At 38.0% G+C, this 26,882-nt stretch overlaps 1 protein-coding gene across 1 annotated transcript in view; it reads right to left on the reverse strand.

Moving 5' to 3' along the window:
• Window positions 1–26,882, reverse strand: part of LOC108672449 (mucin-17) — a 115,159-nt gene that overhangs the window by 73,883 nt on the left and 14,394 nt on the right. The window contains exon 2 of the mRNA XM_018160112.2: window positions 7,376–7,445. Coding sequence (XP_018015601.1) covers window positions 7,376–7,424 — 49 coding nt within the window. The 5' untranslated portion in view covers window positions 7,425–7,445. The remainder of the gene's footprint in view (window positions 1–7,375; window positions 7,446–26,882) is intronic.

Consider the following 26,882-nt stretch of genomic DNA (forward strand, 5'->3'; position numbering starts at 1 on the left):
ATGCAACTGATTCAACAAAAGTGTTTTAGTTACATTAAATACATTAAAATTCATACATTAAATTTGAATAGAAAGGTAACTGAAATTTTCAAGCGAATGCATTATATCGTACCTATTAGTAATCATGATCAGCCCTATTATGAAGGCATGGGTAAACTTTATGTAGGCACGAGTGATCCGTAAGTAGGCAGGAGTGAGCTATAAGTAGGCAAGAGTGATCCGTAAGTAGGCAGGAGTGAGCTATAAGTAGGCAAGAGTGATCCGTACGTAGGCAGGAGATCCGTAAGTAGGCAGGAGTGAGCTATAAGTAGGCAAGAGTGATCCGTACGTAGGCAGGAGTGAGCTATAAGTAGGCAAGAGTGATCCGTACGTAGGCAGGAGTGAGCTATAAGTAGGCAAGAGTGATCCGTACGTAGGCATGAGTGAACTGCTGAGGTGGCCTTAATGCTGAGGAGAAGTGGCAGCCGTAATGCTGAGGAGGTCATATGGCCTTAATGCTGAGGTGAAGAGGCGGCCGTAGTGCTGATGATGGCAGGTCTAGGTAATGATGAGGTGCTGGTCGTAATGACAGGTTGCAGGTCACACCAAATGCGCGGTCAGCAAAAAAGTACAAGGAAGACAGAAGCGAAGTGGATAGCCTTGCCGTCATCGCACGTGTCATCCTCTGATGACGCGTTTTTCTGTAGTTTGGAAGAGGTTGACGCGCATTTGTTGTTGACGTTTTTCAGAGTTGAAATAGTATTTTTGCAGTTTAAGTTGCTATTAAGAAGTGTTGTACATGCAGTAGTAAACTTTTGGAGTGAGTTAGGTGAACCTATGAGGAGTCCAGTAATGTTGATTTTTATTTCTAGTCAAGGACTAGTGTAGAACTCAATTCATTTTTTTGTGGTAGGGATGTTGGAAACTTTGTAGTACACCAATTAGAGATAAAGACGATACTATATTAATTCGTAACAATAACTAGCCCGATCACTGTGTTGCTAGTGATTCTCGACGAATATTCGTGTAAAATCTGGTGAAATGATCTTCGAGTTGTGTGAACATTCAAATGAAATTATGAAAGACAACTAATAAGAAACAGGAATGAGAACAGAAAATTGTGTCTTCATAAGATTATTTCTGATACTTTTGTACAAGTACTATGTACATTGTGGACCTTCTTGCTGACTGGCTGGACCATGCGCACCGGGTGTAAATGATCTGCAAATGATTTCATCCGCAATGATAACTATTGGCAAATTATTGGCCGACCAGTCATACGGCGGTCAAGAATTATAGGCCAGGCAATTATATACAGGCAGGCAATCAGGCGTGGCATTGCAAGTCAGTCTCACTGAGCTGTGAAGATCCCAGTTAATGATGGATTGCTCGTCAGAGATCCCCCTGCTGATCCATCCTAGATCTCCTTATGGAGGATAAAGCAGATTTTTGATCTTTTGAAGGAATAAGATATCCATTTCTCTTGACATCATGCCCGAAAATTTTTATGTCGGCCATCTATCGACCAGTTACTTAGCAATATTATCAAGAAAAAATTCTGTAAATATTAAAATTAAGTTTTCCGTATGAGCGTCGAATCCATTAAGGGCATCTAATTATGTCATTGATGGATTGGATCCAAATTATATCCATGTCTTGCAACAGATTATGCCACATTTTATTTTCAGAAAAATTACATTTTCCCTGTCCCGCATGGCACAAATAGCGTAAAGTATATCGTGACTCATGCCGTCTGTGCGACCGAATAAAATCCTACGAATCATCCCGAGGACTCACGACAGTTCCGCATGGCCGACGGCCCGACCGAGTGCTGCAGATTTCTAACCAGCATATGTCGGGTTTACCAGTCGTTATATTCTACAACGGCAATAAAATAGATTGTAGAAATATCACATTGTCGTGAAAAAGAGCTTTGATCGGGGCTTTGTGTGCTTTTTAGGTGACTGTCCCTAGATCGTGTACTAATATATTGTGGGAGAAATCCCCATACCTTGTGTTCGTTCTGTGCCGATTTTTATCTAGGTCAGTTTTGTTATCAACCGTTGATTTATCACGTGAGAATGAAAAAAAGCTTTTACATGGTTGTCAAAAAAACATCAACCGTTGAAAACAATTCGAAAATTTGTCATGAAACTTGTTTTTTTCGTCCCGACTGGCATTTTCAATGACTCATAATTGTAAGACGTTTAAATATAGATAAGCACCATGACTTAGGTTGGCATGCGAGTCCAATCCACGGTCCAGCTTAAGACACACACGAGCGTTAGAAACTCAATAGCATTTTCAACGGATAATGATTTGGCCGCTTTAAATGCTTACTTTATCCTGCATGATTGGTCGTTCACCGTTAAAGAGGATGGCAAGGCAGTTTAATGGCCGGAAGGTTAGTGGACGCCAATAACGTCGGATTGTAAAGGCAAAATAGTACCTAAACTCGGTAGGACTATAACGTAGTAAGATTATGCAGTCTGACAAGAGTTAGAGGTAAATCTGCTCCAGCTAGGACAGCTCGTTATATTCCCGGTCAATTTCTATGTGTTTTCACTCACCATTCCAGGTAGGAATAGCATAGGCGCAAATAGAATTATTTTTCACGTTTGCCGCAAAAGTAAAAGCCATCATTCATTAAGAAAGAGAAACTGAATGAGTAGAGGAAAAAAATTCGGAAAAATTAAATATTTTTCACTGCATCATGACCTACAAGGTTCTATTTTCTAGCTCAAGGTCATGAGAAAAAATTTCAGCTCGATAGATAGGCGAGAAATTTTGTGGAATCGAGATCACAGGAAAATGACGAGGCATGAATACTGCATGATGAAGCATGAACACTGAATACTGAGGCATGATCACTTCATGACGAGGCATGAACACTGCATGATGGAAGATGGCAGGGGGCAAGGGGGTAGGCAAGGCAGAAGGGAGGGAGAGGCAAGGCAGGGCAGAGGTTGCTAGGGTGAAGGACCTCTGAAGGCCGCGGATAATTCTGCACCTCCTGTACCCCTCCTGCATCTTCTGCTTCTCCTGGCCCTCCTACAACTACTGCACCTGCTGCCTCCCTCTTCCTGCACCTCATCACTGTTTGGCGCCTGTTCCTACCCGGGACTGTTTGGCGCCTGTTCTTAGCTGGGACTGTTTGGCGCCTGCTCTTAGCTGGGACTGTTTGGCGCCTGCTCTTAGCTGGGACTGATTGGCGCCTGCTCCTAGCCCGGACTGTTTGGCGCCTGCTCTTAGCTGGGACTGTTTGGCGCCTGCTCTTAGCCGAGACTGTTTGGCGCCCGCAAGCCTTACGAATTCAATATAGTATAAAATAAAATTTCCATATTGTGTTGTAATGCCCAAGACTTTTACTTATTTTCCAACGTCTTCCGGAATTGAGTTAATAAATTTATATTGACTTTCCTCATCAAGGCTGCCAATTGTGACAATTACCGGTGAAATGTAAATGTCAGATTCCTGTACCTTAAATTGAGAATATGCAGATGCACTGGAATAGTAATAATCTTGGCAACGAAAAGGGAATGATTGGTATTTTCATGCAATTTTTAACGTTATGTATCGCTTCATCCGCTTGTAATGTCTAAACACGTTACATTTTATTCTAACCTTACAACAAACATTAGCCCATCATTTGTAAAATTTGCAACGAAAAAGCAATGTTTGCTTGGGTTGTAGCTTGTATTGGGTTGTAACTTTTTGTGTTGTAGCCTGTTGTTGTGTTATCTTGATTGGTAGCTTCTTGTTTGCTTGTCTTGAATTGTAGTTTTTTGCAGAGTTATCGTGGGTTGTAGCCATGGGACTAGTTGAGCTAGTTGACCTCATGGGTCGCCATGACAGGCAAGATGGCATGCACGCCATGTGCCCTTCCTTTCTTTTTCTCCTCGGCGACTCGAGGTGCGGTGAAGAATGCGGAACACCAGCGCCGGTATCGCTTACAGTTACGGAGATCCCGGCCACCTCTGCTTCGGTGCTGCGATTTGCAGTGCATTTTAGTGGATCAAGGAGTGTTGAGTGATGGAATATATCTTGGTCTAATGGAGTGATGGAAGAAGAGTTTGGTGTAATGGAGTGTTGGAATAAAGGTTTGGTGTAATAGAGTGATAGAATAAGGGGTGTAGGTGTAATGGAGTGATAGAATAAGGGTGTAGGTGTAATGGAGTTATGGAATAAGGTGGTTGGTGTAATGGAGTGCTAGAATAAAGTGGTTTGGTGTAATGGAGTGATTGAATAAGGGGTGTGGGTGTAATGGAGCGATGGATCAATGAGTGTTGGCGTAATTGGAAGATAAAACAAAAAGTGTTGGTGTAATGGAGTGACGAAACAATTTGTATGGCTATGATGGAACAAGGATTACATGTATATTGGATTATGGATCATGGTGTATAAGTTTATTTGGGTTATATAATAATGTGTGTTTTTCATTGGAGTAATTGATACATGGATATTACACATGGTGCGCAGGTGTAAGTGTACTTGAGCATTGCTACGTTTTGTATAGGACTATTTCAACAATGTCTAAAGGAGTATTGAAATAATGATTGCAGGCGTAAAGCGGTATTGCCTTAATGGAACAAAGTTTGGTGGTGAACACTAGCCCACCAAAGGAACACTAGCACACCAAAGGAACACTCGCGCACCAAAGGAACACTCATGCAGTAAAGGAACACTCGTACAGTAAAGGAACACTCTTGCAGTAAAGGAACACTCATGCAGTAAAGGAACACTCGTACAGTAAAGGAACACTCTTGCAGTAAAGGAACACTCGTGCAGTAAAGGAACACTCGTGCAGTAAAGGAACACTCTTGCAGTAAAGGAACACTAGCACACCAAAGGAACACTAGCCCACCAAAGGAACACTAGCCCACCAAAGGAACACTAGCACACCAAAGGAACACTAGCACACCAAAGGAACACTCGCGCACCAAAGGAACACTCATGCAGTAAAGGAACACTCGTGCAGTAAAGGAACACTCGTGCAGTAAAGGAACACTCGTGCAGTAAAGGAACACTCGTGCAGCAAAGGAACACTCGTGCAGCAAAGGAACACTTGTGCCGTAAAGGAACACTCGTGCAGCAAAGGAACACTCGTGCAGCAAAGGAACATTCGTGCAGCAAAGGAACACTCGTGCACCAGAGGAACACTCGTGCAGCAAAGGAACGCTCGTGCAGCAAAGGAACACTCGTGCAGTAAAGGAACACTTGTGCAGCAAAGGAACACACCCGGTTTGAGTGCTACGCGGTACAACGGTCCGCTTTGCGACTCCCGTTATTTTGCCCGGCCGGTGCACGGGCAAGGTGCATGTTGCTGCTCCCGAACTTTCCCGTGAATGTACAGTTAACCGACGATCTTGTTTTCTCTTATTCTTACATTTGATACCTACATTTTTTCACAACATGACATTTCAAATGATTACAGTGTATTAAATGAACCAATTGAAATTTGTTTAATTGACATTCCTTTTGCGTCCCGTCACACAATCGCATTATACCATTTCCTATATTTTAATCTTGAAGTTCTGAATAGAAAAATCTTCAATAAAACGCTTGAGATTAGTACGATGTTCATAGTACATTAATTCTATTCTGGATGGTGCCCATAGGAGCGACTTCTGTAGTCGTCAGGCATAGTGACAGATGCAATGGCTGATTTGAATAGTTTTAATTTTTAATTGATCATTCACATTACTCGACATATGCATGAACGATTCTTGCAATTTTTTCATTGTATACCAATTTTGCACTTGTTATTAATAAGGTGTGTTAGATATAGACAAATATTAGAGATCGAGACATATTGGCAATAAAAAATTTCGATGGAGGTACAAGGTTACTTTTGAATTATTCTGTATCCCAAAATTTAATTTTTTTAAGAATCTCCGTATGATGATGATCTTCTGAGGGGAATTCACGTAGAAAATTATTCAGATGCGCGCACGACGTTTGCTTGCACTGCCGCATACACAATCAGGAGGAACGGCCGCTTTGTGAAGCCTGTGTGCATGGTGTAGTAGCTCTGTGTGTCCATCCAGGGCAGCCTGTGTGATGTATTAGCGCTGTGTTCTCATTCAACGCTGTGTGTAGAAGCAACTCACAAAATATTTATGTAACTAATAAAAGTCTTCATGATTTCATTCTGAAGTTTTTCAAAAGTCTTAACCATGGGAATGATTCATTAGGTTAACCAAGCTTGGGGCTGAGTAACGTGTAAATCTAGTGTTGGTATTGAATATTATTTCTGATTCATTAACTGATATTTTTTCCAAGTTCATCTAAATCCTATATATTATCGTCGATCCACAAATCGTTTGGATAATTTTACGATTTATCAATCAGCGTGAAATAAAGATCTTAATCGTGTAGGTACGCAGCCTTGGCATTCCTCTGAACGAAAAATTCAATAATCGAGTGAATGAAAAATTTGTTTATATAAGCTTTTCTGTGGTATGTAAAATTAATTTTAACTTTCTACTTATCTATTTAGTATGTTTAAATTATATTATCAAGACCCATAATCATAATTTAAAATATAACTCATTTATTCACTTCTGAATGAGCACATTATCCTCTAAATTTCATTCTGAACACAAAGTTCAAAATTAAGAGCTTCGGGTGACTACACAAGAAATATATCGATGTTGTTCCTGTGTTGAACAACTTTTATAACATTACGAACATGTTATATATTTATTCTGTAATAAGTATATGTCTTAAAAAGCTGCTGAAGGTGGCTGAGGATGTCAAGATCTAAAGGTCAGCAATTCAGAGGGTGAGAGAGAGAGAAAGTTGGGACGGCGGGGGATCTGAACTATAATGTTCTACTGCACCCAGACGTACAACTTCAACCTTATGCTGCTGGGTGTAGCGCTGAACTATAATGTTGTACTGCAGCCAGACGTACAACTTCAACCTTATGCTGCTGATGCTGGGTGTAGCGCTGAACTATAATGTTGTACTGCACCCAGACGTATAACTTCAACCTTATGCTGCTGGGTGTAGCGCTGAACTATAATGTTGTACCGCACCCAGACGTACAACTTCAACCTTATGCTGCGGGGTGCTGCAGTAAGAAGTCGAGTATAGAAAGCAAGAAGTACGAGTAGGAAAAAATGAGGTGTCATGAAGTATAGGTAGGACTGAATTATCGGTTGAAGGGAATTCAGGATTAGATGGAATGTAGCTACGAGGGAAGTAGGAAATAAGTAACTGGAAGAATCGTTTCCTAAGAGGGAAGTTGGGTGCTAATATTAAAAGAACAGAGAAAAGTTTAGAAATTGAGTAAGAGTTAGGTATGGAGGTACAGGTTGTATAGAACTTTAAGCAGGCGGTAGTATATATAATCAATTGATATAGGTGAAGGAATTTAATGTTGAGTTCTGACCTGCTACGAGCAGCAGCAGCAGCAGCGATAGTCCTGAGATGGTGGCCATCTTGAAGTCTCCTCCTGGCACCTGCAATAATATGAGTATTTATTACAACCAGTAATTAATAAAGCAATTTTAAATTAATTTGATGCAGGAGGTAGGCATTAATAATCGCCAACAAATAATCACAGACACAATTATGCAAAAAATAAACTCTAGGAATTTTTTTATGAGTTTTACTTGTGTTTATTTTCATTCATTTGTTTCATAATCCTATCACTAAGAAAAAAAATTAGGCATAAAATACAATATTATTGATATGTGCTCCATTTAATAAACGATCCAATGAATTAAGAGATGTCCAGCAGAATGTTTAGAACGCGACACTATTATATATTTTCTCAGCTGATATTTTTCACTAAATAGTTCTTCAACATCCGTTATTTTCAAGCCAATATAAATCTACTAATAAAATATATAAATCTGCAGTTTAATTTTCTAATTCTGTCACAATTGTTTATCATATTAACCGAAGAACCATTTTTAAAGGAAGTATATGAACAGAACCGAACATGAAATTATCGATATTACAATATGCCCATATAAATATTATATTTTAGAAATGTATCAAAAATATGGAAAATATTCAAGAAACAAAATAATGGTAGACAGAATCATCCTATTTGCCTGATAAAAATAAAAAATAAAATGATTAATTGAAAGTTCGAGGAGGAAAAACTCGTCTCGAAAAAAATATTCAAATAATGTGAATGACCAGGTAAACTCTGCAGCCAAACTCAATTCATAAAAAGATTTGCTTGAAAAAATTCATCGTAGAGACTAAAAAACGCACGTAAATCAAGCATCGAACTGTCACTGGCGCTCCAGTAAAGTTCAAACTCTTAAAAACTGAACATAACAGAGTTTTTTTATGGATATTCCAGCCTGTTTTATGTGCCTGAAGACATCGATCGAACAACGGACGTTTTCCATCGCTCCTAGCGGTAATTTTAGCCACACTGAGCCTTAAAATTTACCGTGGCACCAGAATTGAATTTTTTGTATCTTCTACACTTTTATGAATTTTTCTGCTGGATTTGAGTGAGGAATTTATGCAAACGTTTTATACAAAATTAAACGTTTATTATTCTGTAACTGTAGAATTATAGTAGATAATTTGTTCAGTAAATTAGAAAATTTAGCCTTCATGAAAGTCATGTATATAAGTCTATAATTTTCATGCTTCAATTTTACAATAACATTTGGAAAATATTTTTAACCACTAAGAAATAATCAGGATCAAAACTCCTAGCAGGTAGTGCAATTTTGCTTTAAAAAAAGGAAGTGCGGTGGTAAAAAAATTCCTCATTTACAATTGATTATAATCATCTTCCTACACGAGAAATAAATGTCGATGTGAATGATGCCTATATGGCCCACCTTTTGAAAATGAAACGTTACTAAAACAGTTCAAGCAGATCATTCAAATAACAATTAAGCATGCAAGCCACATGTAAATTTCTCATTTATTGGAATAAATAAATTGATTACTCTTCCCATCCAAATTTATGCATGTTTTCAGGCCAAGGCAGCCAAGATAAATAAGTATTAAATTCTGGAGTGCATCGCCAGAGGCTGTTGCACGGCAAGCTAATTCGAGCATCCATTTTAGTGCAGCGGCTCAAGCCAACAGCTTATACAGCGAACCAGTTCATAAACAAATGCTATTAAAACTACTGTTATAAGGAGCTGCTGGGATGCAGCTGCTGTTCGCATCTCCGTAAAAACAACGACAATTATGAACACAGTTAAGCCAACTCTTGGAATTCAAAACTGATTAAAATAACTGTTAATAATACTGATGAGAAGGCGATGAAATCACTTAAACAATAACTACAATTTAAACTACCGGTATATCTGTAATCTTCATTCACGAGTACCTACTAGAGCAACTGGAACTCATCATATTTGATTTACACGCAAGTTGATTTTATACGGGTAATGAAAGTCAGGTGATCGCTGAAAACATATTTTAAGTTATGTTTTCTTAAATATATAGCAATATCTATGAACAAATAAAAAATGTCGCGAGCATAATAACAATTATCGTATTTTTGCACTTGAATGAGTCAAGTTCTGCAATTTTCATTTCATTTTAAAAAATCGTCATTTTTGTCTGCGTGTTTGATATTAAATTATTTCGCAATGAATATGATTAATTGTTTTAAATGTTCCTGATTCATCCAAGCATGGATTATATTTAAGGAAGAAAAACAAGTTCATCTATCAAAATGAGGTAATAGTGACTCATGGTCACAGTCACTCAAATGCCATGGTTTTTTTAAAAACTTGTCGGCAGGCCTACAACTTTTTTAGAAAAGTTAATTTCTCGAACCCATGCCTCAGGAATTCATGGCTTCAAAAACTGGAAAAAAACTTCATCTAAGCCTGAAAATGTGTCTCCATTTACAAGGACTTCTAGCAGTGGACGCGACGACATCAATTGTCGCCAGGGAACCTTTATTGCCACAAGAACGGAGGCAAAGCCTTGGCATATTCCGCAAAAATTCACCGTTGCCGGCGACGAAGGCAAAATCCGTTACCATGCGATCGAGATATGAACGATCAAGCTCGCAATTTATATATGTGAAAGCGATTATAAAAATAAATGGTAGATATATTCAACTGTTCTTTGGCGCAGTAATACAGAACGAAATAAAGACTTTCACTAAAATTGCTGGAAGATTTTCTTTACTGTTATTGATAAAATTTATTGGATTTGAAGTGGATTAGAAGGCAAACCCGTCGTTTATACATTCCTTGCCAAATGGAACATGTAGTCCATGTGAGTTTTTTACCTCCATCATTGATCAAAAAATATAACTCAGTACTCAGTACTCAGTGCAGTGAGTGACAGAGAGCGCATTTTCTCGTCCACGAAAACATGAAGTCACGGACGGACAGGCAGACGGACAGACGGATATGGCGAGCACAATAGTGCATTTTGTCATAAATGAGAAAATGCACTAAAAAGTATTGTTCACACATAGCTGTGAATGATATTACTACGTTTGTCTCTTTAATTTAGTTCAGGTCGTTCTGAGATCTTATAAAATTTTACTCTTCAAATTCAGCACCGTCTTAGTAATGTCTTGTGATTCTACCAAAAAAAATCAATTTTAGTTAACGTTCCGATGCGGTGGGTTTTGTTCACATTCAATCGACCAGACGAGCAATGGCCAGTAATATGAGCCTACGCTTTAAACTCGTAAACAAACACAGAAACAAAAACACGTACAAATTCACTGGAATGTATAATTGATATGAATCTCATCTATTTCTAAAATTAGATATTTTTTCATATATGAGCTGCACCTCAATAACTTCCGATTCGCATCCGAAAATATTGAAATTGTTGAATTTACACGGCAAGCAGTAACTCAACTAGGTTTTCAGCATTATGGTTGCGACATTAAATTGCATAACGTAAAGCCATATAGGATTTGTATTTCGTTCGTTTAGATTATATAGGTTCACGTGATCAAAATATCACCTCCACTGCAACAATAGATCAGTAACGTCTATAAAAGTGTATCCAGTTTTTGCCTTATCCATCGCATGGGTGGCCTTACCTAGTTCCTGGACACATGCAATCTGAACACTAGAAGGTGAGCAGGGTTATCTTGGACAAAACAATGTGCAAAGGGATAATATCAACTGAATGCAGTGCAGCAGGGTTATTTTATACAGAATAGAGTAGAGCAGCGAGGTATGAAATTCCTGTGGAGTTACATTACAGAGAACGATGCCTTGAGGAGCTACATTAGAGAGCACGACGAGTAGCCGAGTTACATTAGAAATAATGAATTACAACTGAGGTACATAAGAAATAATGAATTGCAGCTGAGTTACATTAGAGAGAATGAATATATCCGGATGCGAGGACCGGTTTGCATAGAGTATCATTAGAAAGTTATCATCTGCCTGAGTTACATTAGAAATAATGAATTACAGCTGAGTTATATTAGAGAGAATGATGTGCTGCAGAGTTGGTTGGGGCAGAACGAATAATTGCATGTTTGCAATAGCAGGATACAGAGCTGCAGGGCAACAATTTTCAAGACAAGATGACATTGAAATTTAAAATGGTTGAAACTTTATCTCATAGACCGTAAAAACCCTTTCACAAGACCAGAATGTTTTTTTTCTGAATGCATCTTGGATTAAAATTCAAGCTTTTATGCCTCTATTTTTCTATAGTGAAACAATCCATCAGAAGAATATCAGTGTCAGTTGATAGAAAGTTAATGAATAATCGCTATGCGAATCTCTGTCGGCTGGTCATTGTATATTTTAAGACAATAGTTTTCTAAAGGTATTAATTGGTTCGCAATTCAGTGAAAACTATTAAACTAACTGCAAGGAGAGTATCAAAAGTGAAAGAATTATTAACTAATGTTTATAGTTTTAGTAGAACGCTAAATGTCAAAGTATTAATTTAGTTTAACAAAGAAATCATCATCACGGGAATCTCAATGTATAGTCTTGATATATTTTTCTCAGAATGAATTCAAGGGTAAAACTACATGGTATCCATTTTTATCAAAAAGCCTTAACCACTGGATTAATTAATTTTCTCGAAGAGTTTCCAGCGAGAAAAATCTTTTCAGTAATTTGACGGTAAGTGAAATAGTTCCCCTTAAATACAAACTATCTCGTAAGTCGGAAATGAATGCTTTCGGCTGTAACAATTCAGCTGAGAATGAGATGATATCCTGATGATGAGGCATATGTTTACCACAAACTTAACGATTATCACCATAGCAAGGTTAGCGTTGGAACTGTTACAGTGGCAGCAAGCTCAGTTATGCAGGATAAACAGGGTTTGACCATAAAGCTAAGTCCTTGATATTTGCTCCACAGAACGCAGGCAAGGACAGCTATCGCTTACGGAATCTTGACCAACACTTCTGGCAACTTTGAGTGTTTGTAAACAGTTTGAAGAATATTAGTTTTCCGCAAATTATCAAGTCCAGTTATAAAATATTTCGTTTTACATTCTAAGGAAATAAGATAGCAATTATTGGTAACAATTTCAATAAATGTAAATGCGACTAAGCCTTCAAACATCGTAATTAGTTCATTAGATAGTAAAACAGTCGTGTTTACCTGCAAAATTCCCATTACCAATTCAATTAGTAACAGCATCTTATCAATTAAAATAAATAAAATAGCCATAAAATAAGTAGTTATTTTTCACACAAATGAACAATAATTTCTCACTCTCAAGTGAAAGCAAACATAAACGCTAATCATCAGCTGCAAGTTCTGGATGGCCTCAAGTGCCCTGAAGATGTCAAGAAAGCAGAGGCGTTGGCATTTCAGTGAGACATAGAATTTATGGATGAACAATGATAAATGCGAAGACATTATAGTTCATTAAAAGTTCGCTTACGCGATACGTCAGCCACACGCAAGAGAGAAACAGTGAAGATGAGTACAAGTGTAAGGACTATTTCTAACAAAATAGCGGGTTTTCCATAATGTATAGTGTCAAAACCGAAGGTTACCTCGAAGGTGGTAGTGTGTGCGACGGGTTACTTAGCCTCCTGCCTATTCAGATGCGTGTCCCGTATGTTATTTTCATCCTATTATTCAACTGCGCTCTAAATAAACTGTGTATTTGAATAAATGCTTGTGGGAACAAGTCTTCAATAATACTCCGACGAAAATTCTTTTTTTAAACTAACTTGGTGAAGACCCGATCAACAAACCCCGCTGTGGTTGGAAGCTCAGGAACAATGCCTCTGGAACCGCGCACCTTGTTGGTCTTCTTATAGGCAAAGACATTTGTCAAAAGATGCCTCTTGGAAACTCGTCAAATAGACACCATCAAGACAATGATACACTCGTTAATACAGCTAATTGGCCCATGCAGACATCGGTCAAGACAACTCGCCTAGTCATCATGCAGACAAAAAGCATCATAATCAAAACAAGTCATGCGGCAAATCCGTCCAGTCACGCATGGTAGTCATGAGACTAACGCTGCAGGTTAGCAGTCATTCATCACGTACTTCATTACAAAAGAAAGCTCCCGCGTGCCTTGCTTAGAAAAGATAAACGAAGTACGTGAAGCTCTCACTTTTGCAGCTGTTTCTGCCGAGCTTACCTCATGGCGGCGCACAACTCCATTGTTCAGTCCATGTTTTTTAGGCGTGAGAACGCTTGACGTTAACAACGTTGTACGTTATGCGAATACTTAACGCGAACATAACAACGTAGCGTAACAACGCAAACATAACAACGTAGTGTAACAACGCGAACATAACAATACGTAACGGGAACAACGTTGCACGTTATGCGAATACCTAACGCGAACATAACAACGTGTTATGCGAACACGTAACATGAACAACGCAACACGTTAAGTGAAGAAATAACGTGAAGAACACAAGTCATGATGTACACATATAACGTGAGCTTATATAGTGAAAAGAGAAGCTGGCAATGCAGCGAGTAATTTGAATGACATAAAAGAATTCACTGACAGTATTACGCTGACTTTAAATTATTATTAATTTTATTATGACTGAATATAAACATTGGATAAATGTTATCTCTTACTCTACACATATGTGACCACAGTATCGGTTCACAATTAGAGCCGCCATCTACGCGATGTAACGCAGAAGACGACCCGGCGTCTGTACTCCTGCTTCCCTGGCCTCTACTTCAGCAGCCAAGAGATAGGACGATCATACATGGGTGGGGGGACATTTGGTGCAACATGGATGGTACAACATGAATGGTACAACATGAATGGTACAACATGAATGGTACAACATGAATGGTACAACATGAATGGTACAACATGAATGTCAAATCATCCTTGACTGATTCAACATTTGCTGTAACACATATGGAACATATCAGCGTGTTTGATCGTCCATGAATGAAACATATTTGTGACAATATTTACTATTTGGGACAACATAAATCTGATGTAATAATTGTTCGTGATCAACCATAGAAGCAGCAACATTTTTGAAGCGAATATTCATATTACATCGCTGCTGTTCCAAGTCGGAAAATCAAGTAAAAATTCACCTTTTTTTATACACAATATACGCAATAACGATGTTTATAATTACGAAAAGTAATTTATACGCGTAATACTTAGATTTTTTTCCCAAAAATTTTTTAGGTTTTAGTGAATTGTGATACTAGTTGTTAGAAATATTCCAAACATAATTTACATAAAATAAATTAACTCAATGCAAATAATGAGTTTAGCTAGAGTCACACTCATTCGCTGGTCAATTCTTGTTCATATCCAACTCGTTAGAAAGTCAGTCAAAATTTTAAAAATAACTTGTTTCAGCGTCGGTTCTGCTGCGATTATGATTCATTTTCTCATTTGGCAATGTATGAAAAATGTTCCGTCATCACCTAATCGAGACTATACAGGATATTTATCCAATACCTCAATCCTCAGGAATACATCCCATACCTCAGGAATCAACTTCGTTCAAATCTTAAAATGTAAAGTTTCTGATAGTAAACCGCCCTAGGCCTGTATAACTTAAAAAATATTAAATAAAAAAATAAGTGTTAACAAAAAAAGCAGTATTGTAGATAGAAGCAGTATGTAAAAGCAGTTTTGTAAAGGCAAAAAACTCAATAAGTAAACCACACATAAGTGTCTACAAAAAGGCAGCACGATTTTAAATACAATAAAAATTTAACAAATTTCGTCTATAATAAAAATCGGCGCGCCGTTGTGAGTTGCCTACAATGCACGAGTGCACCGCACTGCGCGCGCAAGCAGCCGGCACATTACGAACTCTTGCGCAAGCCCAAATTCAGCCGCAAAATCTTACAAGGTTAAGACGAGCGACAAGTTTATTAGTTTAGTTACGACATTAGTTAACGTAATCAGGTTAATTAACCTTGAAGGTAGATAGAAATTACTTTATGAATTATTAAATTGCGAAGATTGTGACTAACTAAATTTCCAATTATTGAAGGAATGGCCCATGAAATATTAATGCAGCTGTCTAGACACAATGATAATGCAGTAAAATTGCTAAAATAGAAGTCAATTTTGTCTCATAAAGTGCCGGAGGGGAAACCTAAAAGATAGCCTTATCTGAAAAATGTAACATAAAAACTGCTTCTTTAATTGCATAAGGTAACGAAATAAGCCATATAGCTTTGGCTCAAGTTTCCATAGCGCGACCGACGATGACGAAAGGTGAAGCAGCGATGTTGATCGTGGGCTGGAGCTCGACAAGGGCGTCGCCGAAACACCGAACTCCCACGCGCTGATCTACCATCGATCATTGATCGAAGCAGTGGTCGGTTGCCACAATGCAATGGTGAAATAAATCGTGATTGTAAACTTTAAAATCATACAGTGAAGTAGAACGTTATAAAACACCTCGGGTTACAAACTCGCTGATTAATTTCGAAATAAGTTAAAAGGACGATCTGATACAAGTCAAGGATATCAAGCGAATTTTTGGTTGTAGGCAAAAATAAATTGATCGCATTAAATTTTATTTCCGAAAGGTCAACGTTTTGCCCTTTGGTGTGCGTGGGTCTTAGAGTTTTTTTCCGAGTTTGACGTCCAGGAAGTGTCTGATTGCCAGCAATTAAGGGACTGAGATACGGAAAAATCATTGAAAACAAATCATGCAAGGCAATAAAATTTATTCTTAAAAATCAGGCACGTGCATTGAATGACAGACACGTGTTTCATGCAAGCCACGCCCTACGGTTTGTTAGGAATAAAGCTGGATCGCAAATCAATCTAGAACCAATCAATCAATCTCAGTCTCGGGACACTCACAGTAATAAACGCTGCAAAAAAAAAACAGAAATAACTCAACAAAAAATATTAGACGAGTTTAGAATATAACAATCAAAGAATTAATAAGAAAGGAAATTTTTGTCAAATTTGTAAAGGAATTAATTATTTAAAATAATTTGCAGACCTTTCCGAAGCTGTTTTCTCGCCTGTTATCCACATGAGGGTAGCGGCAAGGAAATGGAGGAAGCGCATACATCTGCTTATGGCTTATCTGAACATCTTGTTTGTACTGTAGCTAGGAAATCAAGTGAATGACTATTTAATTCGAAAGATAAATGTTATGCGAGCGAATAATTGGCTGTAGCTGTGTCAGGTTAGAACATACATGCCAAAAAATTTCCTGTTGTATCGATAGCCAAAAATTTCCGAACATTCTCAAGAGCAAGAAGCTTCAGCACAACTAGCACTAATATGGTAACGGTGCATTCCTAACACAAGAACCCTTGATTCTTGGACTGCAGTCGAGCATTGAGTCATGGCGGTGGGCGTGAGCGTCTGCCTTCAATGGCTGGAAATTCACTGGCGTTGCCAACTGCAGCGCTGGCGTCTGCCTTCAATGGCTGGAACTTCACTGGCGTTGCCAACTGCAGCGCTGGCGTCTGCCTTCAATGGCAGGAACTTCACTGGCGTTACCAACTGCAGCGCTGCAGCTCACGCGACATCGATTTCATGCAGCGTATTATTCGATACAATTATTGCACAGCAGTTAATTATGCGCACGAGAATATCAATTGAGTGTCAAAGAAAAATAAAGTAGAATTCAGAGTAGTGGGCAAGCGGTCAGCGCCAAGTAAATCTGGTGTAATGCGACGAAAATGCTGGAATAAAACTCAAATTCATATACTCTGAACTGTAATGTAGCCCAAGTGATTTTCAATGATGATGGAATGATACTAGGTAAGTAAGGGTCAAAATTGTAGGTAGTAAGACCTCAGACCGGCATTTAAAATTATCTTAGAGCAATATTCATGCTGCAATGGTCCAAATTAAATTCGTGATGTTGGCGATACATCACTATAAGTAATTTTCATGTGGTAGGGTAAGAAACATAATGATAAGATATTTTCAATCACTTATTCACTGCACCACTGCCAGTGGCTTCCATCACTCACTCGCACCCCAGATATGGCGTTGATGAAGCTAAAATGAAATATTTCGTATAGAAAGAATGAATGAAATTGCTTCATAATTAACATACAAAAATAAATCTATTTTCTGAACCATCATTTCTGGGAGCCAGAATAAGTCGAGGCAGAAGTGACTTTTTTTAAATAGTGCACTGAAAACGTAGAATTTATTTAAATTTATAGTTGATTTATCATGAATTCAGTCTGGAAATGAAATGAATGGAGAAATAGGAGAAATTTGTATGCTAAATTTGTAACTTGAAATTAATAAATAAAAAGATACCCCAGGTACAAAATTAGACTTAGCTTCCAAACGAGCATATTATTCTATCACAAAACATATAAAGGTAATTCCAAATTCTTCAACTGAAGCATCAACCACCATGCATCACCATGCCTTACCTCCCAAAGAATATATGCTTCGTGTTGATCATCTCCACGCTTTTAATTGCTGCCTTTTATTCCATCCTTATGAACGCGACAGTTACAATGAAACAACAAAAACTGACTCTACAAAACCGAATAAAATATTATACGCGCATCTCAACCATAGCATGGACATCACACTTTTTGAAGTATGCGCATGCATTTTATTGTTTATGCGTATGCAACTATGCATTGCATTGTTTAGAAGGGTTCTAAAGACAACGTTGGCACGCGTATTGTCTCGTTGCGTCGCTCAAGCTCCGACAATGCACGCTTGTTATCACTCTGCGGAAAATGATAACAAATCCCAAGGATAACGGGACCTTGCAGGACTCAATGTATTCACAGCAATCAAACGGGATCCGCTCCGTTGCAGACAAGGACGCAGAGATGGCAGTAAGTAGGATACGCTTGAAGATGTAAATAGGACCATGTATACACAAGAGGATGTTAATAGAACCTTGTGTCCACGATAGGGCAGACAGCGTTGGGATGGCAATCAGAACGCACAGTTAGGGTAGCAGCACAGATTCAGCAGTGGCTGCAATTTAAGCCTGGGTATGACAATGGCTAAAACGGACTCTAGGTATTTAAAATACAGAACAAATACTTTTTGTAATTCAACGAGGAAAGTAAAACCGCTTAAGAAGATAATCTGCCTTATGTTGCTAATACGAACGCGCAAAATGAGCGACAGAATAAAGTAAAGTAATGAGAGCAGCGACTCGTTTTAAGTCGGAAATTGGACCCAAGTAACGACGGAAGAAGGAACCGGAATCAGAATCATAACGAGTTATGCCAGGAATTTGGCTCAGTCAAAATCTAGACCAAGAACCAGGTCAGGTCAGACACATAACTTCCAGGTCAGCTGGGACATGAACTGTTAAAGGTATACAGCAAGTACGGACAATTAAGTGAGATATGAGGTGCGTACAAGATATGAGGTCGTCGAAAGTAATAGTATGTAGAACCAGAGGTACGCAGGAGCAGGGTTGCGCAGGATCAGAGGTACGCAGGAGCAGGGTTGCGCAGGATCAGAGGTACGCAGGAGCAGAGTTGCGCAGGATCAGAGGTACGCAGGAGCAGAGTTGCGCAGGATCAGAGGTACGCAAGAGCAGGGTTGCGCAGGATCAGAACTACGCAGTAGCAGAGTTTCGCAGGACCAGAGGTACGCGGGAGCAGAGTTGCGCAGAAATTAGGGCGTGCAAGAGTAGAGGTTTAACACGTTGACTCCGAAGAGGTACATATGCGTACCACGAAGTCTATTTCTCTAGGACGTAGTGGTACATAATTCTGGGTTGCAAGATAGCCGAAAAAACGGCCAAATCCGCGAACATAAAAGGCAAAAAAAAAACTATTTATACGAGTATATTTGTAGGTTCCTGTGTAAAAATTCCATTTTTTTCTGACAGTTTTTAAAATTTAATTTTGAAGTACCCTTATCATAAATTTTAGCCGGCCAACGCAATTGTAAAAAACTAAATCGCGGAATTTGTCCGGAAAAAATATCTTCTAGCAGCTCTGTTTCATAATTATACTAAAAATGAAATAATATAGTATAAGATGAAGCAATCGGAGTCAAGGTGTTAAGAGTAGAGATCTTAACAAGGACGTTTTCACTCGACGACGTTAGTAGAAATTAAGTCATACAATAAGTATAAGTACTCCGAGATTAATTAGGTCACTTATTACGCAGGTAATACGGTCACATAATACGTTAGTATTACGGAAGTAATGAGATAATAAGATACGTGGGAAATGATAATTTATTTGATAATTTTATGTCTAAACCAATCGAGACAACTCCGAAGCACTTATATCGTCCCGATTAAAAGTCCCTTCTCAATGGACCGTAGTTCTATATTTTTCGGTAAGCTCGACGATGAGTGGCAGTCGAACAGTAGCTTTGAAAGGAGCTAAGGATCCGAAGAGTCAAGACAAAGTTTTGCAATGAACGACAACCTTACTGTTCTCTCAAGTTAAACGATAGCCTCTACATGAACGGTAATCTTAATTTCAATGTTATCGTTTTTGAGTACTACCAAGCAACTCGCTGATTTGTTATTCGCCTGACGACATCGCAATTGCCGCCCCAGACATCCTACACATAACGAGCGCTCAGCTACGACGGTGTAATCGCTCTAGCTGGGCACTGTTGCTGATCTCGACCGCTCAGTTGGCAAGCAATAGTGAGAATATTGCATCACTGCAGTTCGGGCGGTGCAGTGCTGGCTTGCAGTGCATTGCTTAGCTTGCAGTGCAGTGCTTGGGTTGCAGTACAGTGCTTGGTTTGCAGTACACTGCTTTGCTTGCAGTGCATGCTTGCAGACTTCTGCAGCGTTGCATTCAATAAAACTTATTAATAGTATCTAGTATTTTTTCCTATTGTATCAGTTTTGTGAAGACGACACTAAGAGGCACGTATGGCAAATGCTTATCATTTGTGCTAGCCAAATGGTAAACATTTCAAATAGTTCGCTTCGCATTCAGACGATTGCAGATTTTCTTCCTAACTCTACGTCTGAGTTGTTCGTAGTAATTATTATGCATTAAAAATTTTCATAATTTTTAATAAATCATATATATTGCGACCAGACCACGGCCATTTACGAAATTTTCGGGAAATGAAAGCACATAATAAAAATATGAGCTTAGAAGTGTCGCAGTGGTGCTACGCGAAATTGTTTACGTCAGTCCTCTTCTGATGAAGGTTCATTAGTGAAGGAAAGTGGGCGGTGCGTCTGGATTAAGGAAGACTTACGATATTGCCTTGGTCGCCGTAAAGGGAGTTCCTGGCGTGTAGTTGTTCGTAAGTTACACAACTAACTACACAAGGGTTGAACTGTTACCATCACAACACCACACAAGAGTTGATCTGTTACCATCACAACACCACACATGGGTTGAACTGTTACCATCACAACACCACACAAGAGTTGAACTGTTACCATCACAACACCACACAAAGGTTGAACTGTTACCATCACAACACCACGCCTCGCTATATTGTAGCTCAGACAATCATATATAAGTATTTGCCTGTGCAACAAAGCGCTGGCGTTTGGAATATTGTGTTATTCTTACGTATCTTGTATTATTTATGATCATAATAAATGAAAGATATCGTTGATAAATAACAGTGTTGTCTACGACGAGTTCGAACATATAAAAGGTCGGAGAACAGCTGTGTTTCTTTATTTTTGAAACCCTTTTATGTTTTAATTATGTATAACTATTACCAACAAGTTGACTCACACCCCATGACCAATAATCAGCTCCATAAATTTACCGAATGCCTCTTTCCATTAGGAATTAAAATCTAATGAATATAGAAATAAACAGTCTACTAATTTGACCCACTTCTTGAACAAAACACAAGCCATTGACCATCAGCTGCGCAACAGCTGATGTTTGCCGACACGAAAGGGTATTGGATTTAAAAGTTCGGCGATTCGGGAATTCAAAGTCGCCGAACACCAAGGGCATTCATTGCTGGTCGGTTGCGCGATCTCTTATGCATTTCACGTGCACAAAGAATTCGGTTACACCAACAAAGAGTCAAACACGACCTTAGCTTTAATTTAAGACGTACAAAGAACAGCTTGTTCACCAAGCTTCTTTCCAAAGGTAAAAGTACCTGAAACGAATATTGGCTTCAGAACATATATGGGTCGTGCATGAATAACGTCTTTCCATGTGAACCAAGCCACGCTCAGCTATTGACCAAATTTAGCAGCACCAAAATTCGTTGCCTCCAGTACGATAATATGAACAGAAATTGTTCAATGGTAGTTTTTGATGCTATCCCGCTCTAGACATGTGATCGAATTTAAGAGCAACCTGTTGCGTAAATGATGCGCCACGTAGATCTGCAGCTTCCTTAACGCAAACCAAGAATTAAAGGTACTACTTGCTAAGAAAAAATTTAAAAATTTTCAATAAATGGATTATTTTGCGCTCATAGAGGAACAGTGTGTGCAGCAAGGACATAAATATGCATTTTTTGTATAACAGTAATCATTTTTCATGAAAATAAGACATTAATTCATTACATATAACAATTTACTACGATTAACCTCATTTAAATTTGTCCAATAAAAATATTTTATTAGCGTAAGAAAAAAAGTGATTGTCGCACACTGACCTACGACACCGAAACTCAGGCTTCCTGGTGAAATGGAAAGTCGCGGTTGTGAATAGCAGGAAAACCCTCAATAATAATGGTAATTTTTGCTTGAGTAATATTTACGGTGCCATGTGAGTATTGTAAGTATCACAGTTTGCTGTTGGTTCGCTCCAACTAAAAGCTAGCACGGTAGAACCTGCGGATCTACCTAATTATAAGAAATCGTAAATCGTAAATAAAAAAACATCAGTTTGTTGTGGCTAATTGTTCACAGAGGAAAAGTTTATTTGTAATTATGTTCAGATAGTAAATGAACATAAATTTATAACTATGCAATAGATTGTGTCATTTTGACTAGTTCTTTGAGTACAATTTTCAAATACCTGTATTTAAAATATTATCATTGCTAGAAGCAATATAAAAATGTGACCAATGATTTATCTTTTATTTAGATATAAACTAAGAATAATAAAGAACCTTTTGACAGTCTGAGTATTGAAATAGACTTTCCAATAATCAGTTTAGTTGCCTCTGTAAATATCAATTCGTCAAGAAAACGAAGTCGAAGTCAAAATTTCTTCAAGTGTATTTAATGCATATTCATAATAGCACCACAGGTGGTTCGAAAATTGCTAAACGAATCCATAGAATTACAAAAATTCCAAGTTCACTTATTTACGTCAGTACTTTCTAAAATCATAAATTCAAGCAAGCAGAGCTCACTAAAATCCCATCATTTTGTGATCAACTATAGGTCAGTAGCCTTTGTAATTATTGTTCTCGAAATTTACAAACCTCGAGTGAAATATCGACCATTCCTTGAATAGTCTTCATAATGATATTATACACGATAACCAAAATGCATATTTTCGACCATAATTTTCCTTAAAATGTCTACTAGTCAAGCTATACGTAACACCTTATCGAAATTAGGATTGAAAAGGAGCCGAACTGTCCGCATTAAAGCACGGTCGTTCAATGCGATGTAATTCACTTGCGATATAAAGGCAGCTTAAATTGCTACAGCGACCCTACCTCGTAAATGTCAAAGTTTAACTTGTCTTTAAAAATCTCCATTTTTCACGGCTTTTGATGGTACATGTCAAGGTTATTCGCGCCGTTTCATCTGATTGAATAGCGTCATAGGTTTTCAGCGAGAACAAATGTTCCAGGCAGTCATAATTTCAAGAATTCAACTCGTATTTTCAGATGTATCGCCAGTGTACAAAGTATGTTAATTTAACTAAAAATTTAACTGAAATATTAATATGAACAAGCATCAAAAGCCTAATCAAATATATATCGTCATTATCAAAGTTTTGTTATAATATTATAAACCAACTTGTCAAATTGCAATTGGAAAATGAAGATTTACACTACCAGCAAATTGGACTTATTTTCGATGAATTTAAATACACAAAACACAAAAAGAAATCGCGGTGCTTCAAATCAAGTTGTTTTACGCACTCAAAGCCTTAAACATCAAATAAAAAAACTCCAGAAGCATCTCCGATCGTTTAAATCACCCACAAACAATTACTTGACTTTCCAGATTCTAATTTCTTGACAGGGAAGTTTTCTTCAATGAGGAGACGATGAAGTCGAACCCAGTTAAACATTCAGGAATTTAAAAGCAAAGAAAACAGCCAGAATATTAACCATTTCTTAAGAATGAAAACGTTTCGGAGTCCAGCTCCATCGTCAGTTCAAAGTTCAAAACCTATAAGAAAAGCAGAATCAATTAGAAAACTTAATTCACATCGAAGATAAAAACATAAATTGACAAAAATAAAAACAAATACACATAAGGAGACAGACCTATCTATTAACAATTTCAAGGGGATAGGAGCTGAAGGCTGCATTTAACTGAGGTTTCTGTTTAAAAATATACAGAGATTCTAAAATTCGTAGGTCAGTAACACCGGTCGTGTAAGCTATTTTCATTCTTAAGAAATGGTTAATATTCTGGCTGTTTTCTTTGCTTTTAAATTCCTGATTAACTTGCGATTTAAGCAATCTAGTAATTTTATTACAGTTAAACATTGTAATGTTTATTTGCCTTCCGCGTAGTAAACGAGCGTTCAGTGATGCGGACAATTGAAACGATAAACATTTAGGTTAATTAATATTGCAAAGTGTATCGCTTTTAGGTAAATGAAAGTTTGGTGGTGCGTGAGTTGGTGAAAAGCTACAAAAAAATGGCGAAGTCAGAGTAGGGTTTCAACTGTTCCTTGTTCGGCTGTACAAAGGGTCTGTCCATATGATAAGGGCAAGGTTACACGCTGAGTCTGATGCTGGCCGAAGAGTTTGTGTTCTGAATAAAATACTGAAATTTCGTCTCAAATTTACATTACGAAAGTGCATGTATTAAAGGAACAAAAGAAAAGGGCTTACTACTCTTAGACAGCTTCACTATTCCAACAGCGACCTAGGGATTGTATAAATCACCAATTATCGCTTCAATTCAGTAAAGGCCAAATGCATAAACAACTCAACCGTCAAAGTTAAAAAATTTTCCAAAATCCCAGTCTGTTTCGTTCACAGTAACTATAGTCGCCGAAGAAACGCACATCATGGCATTTCATTCAATATTATTATGCAATATTCCGGAAAGTAAATCCAAATAAAATAGAATGCACATATAAAGCTTGGAATGATCCAAACAAATCCATACGATCGGTAAACGCTAATCTAAATACCGTGCCAGCGGCTGGTATTTCCGCCGGTCGCCTGCGCACGCGCGGCGTCATGCCTGCGCTGGACGTCGATCATTGTTTGTAGTCGATCATGGGGAGCGAGTGAAAGTCTTTTTTAGCTCGCACGCATTTTGCTTTATTTTGTTCGTTTTCGTCAAGCGTGAAAGAATAACTCCTACAAAGCACTGGCCGCGCCCACACGATGACCTACCTACAATATACACGACTCAGCGCCAGTAAATTATCGTTAATGAAGCGCAGTCTTGCCAGAACTTGAAGCAAAGTGAATACCATGCCACAACCAAACACAATTTTTTTGTTCCGATGACGGAGCAGGAGGCTCTACACTCTAAATTATGTATTGTTATGTTCAATAAGATGAATTATGTTAAACTTTCGTTGCGTTCATAAGTAGATTTTAATTATACTTTTTAATGTTATTATGTCTTATATTTTATGATAAATTATGCAATAAATCAAACGACACAAGCTTAAGCTGTTGCCAGGTGTTATATTAAAAAATACTCACAAAACTAAAGGATTTTAAATCATCAGTTTTTTCTCAGCATATGTTCCAGTTTCTGTCACAATCGAAGATATATTCGGTAGTTGATGTGCTGGCAATTTTATCGGTAGTCGAGGATTTGAATAAATAAATAATTAATTGATACAAACAATTACGAAAAGCTCCCCAATTAAGAAACCTAAACAAAGTCAACGGAGAAACAAGTTAGCGTCGAGAAACGGAGAAAGCATTGCGAAACGTTCAGAAATGGGTAAATATCAGAGAAGTACATAGATACAGAGCAATCAGAATCAATATGAAACAGTATAAAAAAAGATTATTGACGATACCGGTATTAGTAAATGTGTTTGTATCTTGACGATAAAATTCATACAACATGCGACGCCTATTTCAGAGACACATAATACATAATTGAACAAATTTATTGCATAATTTTCCTAGACGATGCAAGTACATTTTTATTATATTATTACTGAGCGTATATTATTTCACCTTACATTCCTGCATTTATGAGATCGGCGCGAGAGAATGACGAAACATCGATTGGTCGAGACCGAACCCAAGGCATTTATTCTCACGACTTCGACCTGAGATCTCGTAAAGATTAGACACGATTACACGTCGTCTCAAACTCAGAAATTCAGAGCAAAATCACCTTCTTTCATAACGATATTTTTCTAACCGGGCACGTGTCTGCAGTTGGGATGTGTTTCCGTGGTTCGAGGTCGATATGAATCTTTAAAGAAATCAAGTCGTAGAGACGTTCTTAAACGGTGTTGATAATTGAATAATATGCGTATGGAGTATAATTTTTAAATTAGTGCACGTGAAATTTCATTAGCTTTATTATTTTGATTTTATAATTAATTATTTCATCGCATCCTTTCTTGTTCCTTGATATGCCTAATTTTTCTCATGCAAGTATGCAATAATTCCTATAAAACAAAAATCTCAAGTTATAACATATTTTATCAACATATTACATAATGTTTCAGTTCCACCATCCAGTTATTCCAACTGGCTGTAATTCACTAGCAACAGCGACTGTCAGACATCATAAGCATAGTCGTACGTTATAATACATATATTATATATATATATATATATAGCTAGTGATATATATCCACTTTTTCAGACAATTGAAGAAGTGAGATTAAGTGACAAAAAAGGCTAATCACCAAAAAAATTGCTAACAGCAAAAAAGCGTGTTGCAAAAACTGACATATCATGATAAAATTTGCATTTAACTATCCAAATAGTCCACATCAATGGACGAGTGCAAGCTTAATGCATGCGCATGTTTGTGCAATATTTCTGCCCATATCAGGGCATGAAAAACTTAAGGAGACAGCGCACGGCATTACGTACGCAGTCTTCCTGCGCACTGCATTACGTACGCAGTCTTCCTGCTCACTGCGTTGCGTACGCAAACTTTTTTTGCGTCTTTTTCATTTAGCATTAACACAAGATGAAATTACACACTACGAATTGTGTAGGCATAATACAAGCCATGTGATTATAAGCAAAGCCTTGCAGCATTGCACGTAGGACGAGTGAGTTTACCATACAACTTGTGTTAAATTATATCACACAGACACACAGCACTGACTGCAGGCGCTCAGTACTAGTGTATTGTTCAAGTGCACGCACAGCAGCAGAGCGCAGCACAAGTGCAGGTACAGCAGCAGCGCACAGCACAAGTGCAGGTACAGCAGCAGGACACAGCACAAGTGCAGGTACAGCAGCAG

The sequence above is a fragment of the Hyalella azteca genome, unplaced genomic scaffold, assembly GCF_000764305.2.
Source record: "Hyalella azteca isolate HAZT.00-mixed unplaced genomic scaffold, Hazt_2.0.2 contig2151, whole genome shotgun sequence".
NCBI lineage: Eukaryota > Metazoa > Arthropoda > Malacostraca > Amphipoda > Hyalellidae > Hyalella > Hyalella azteca.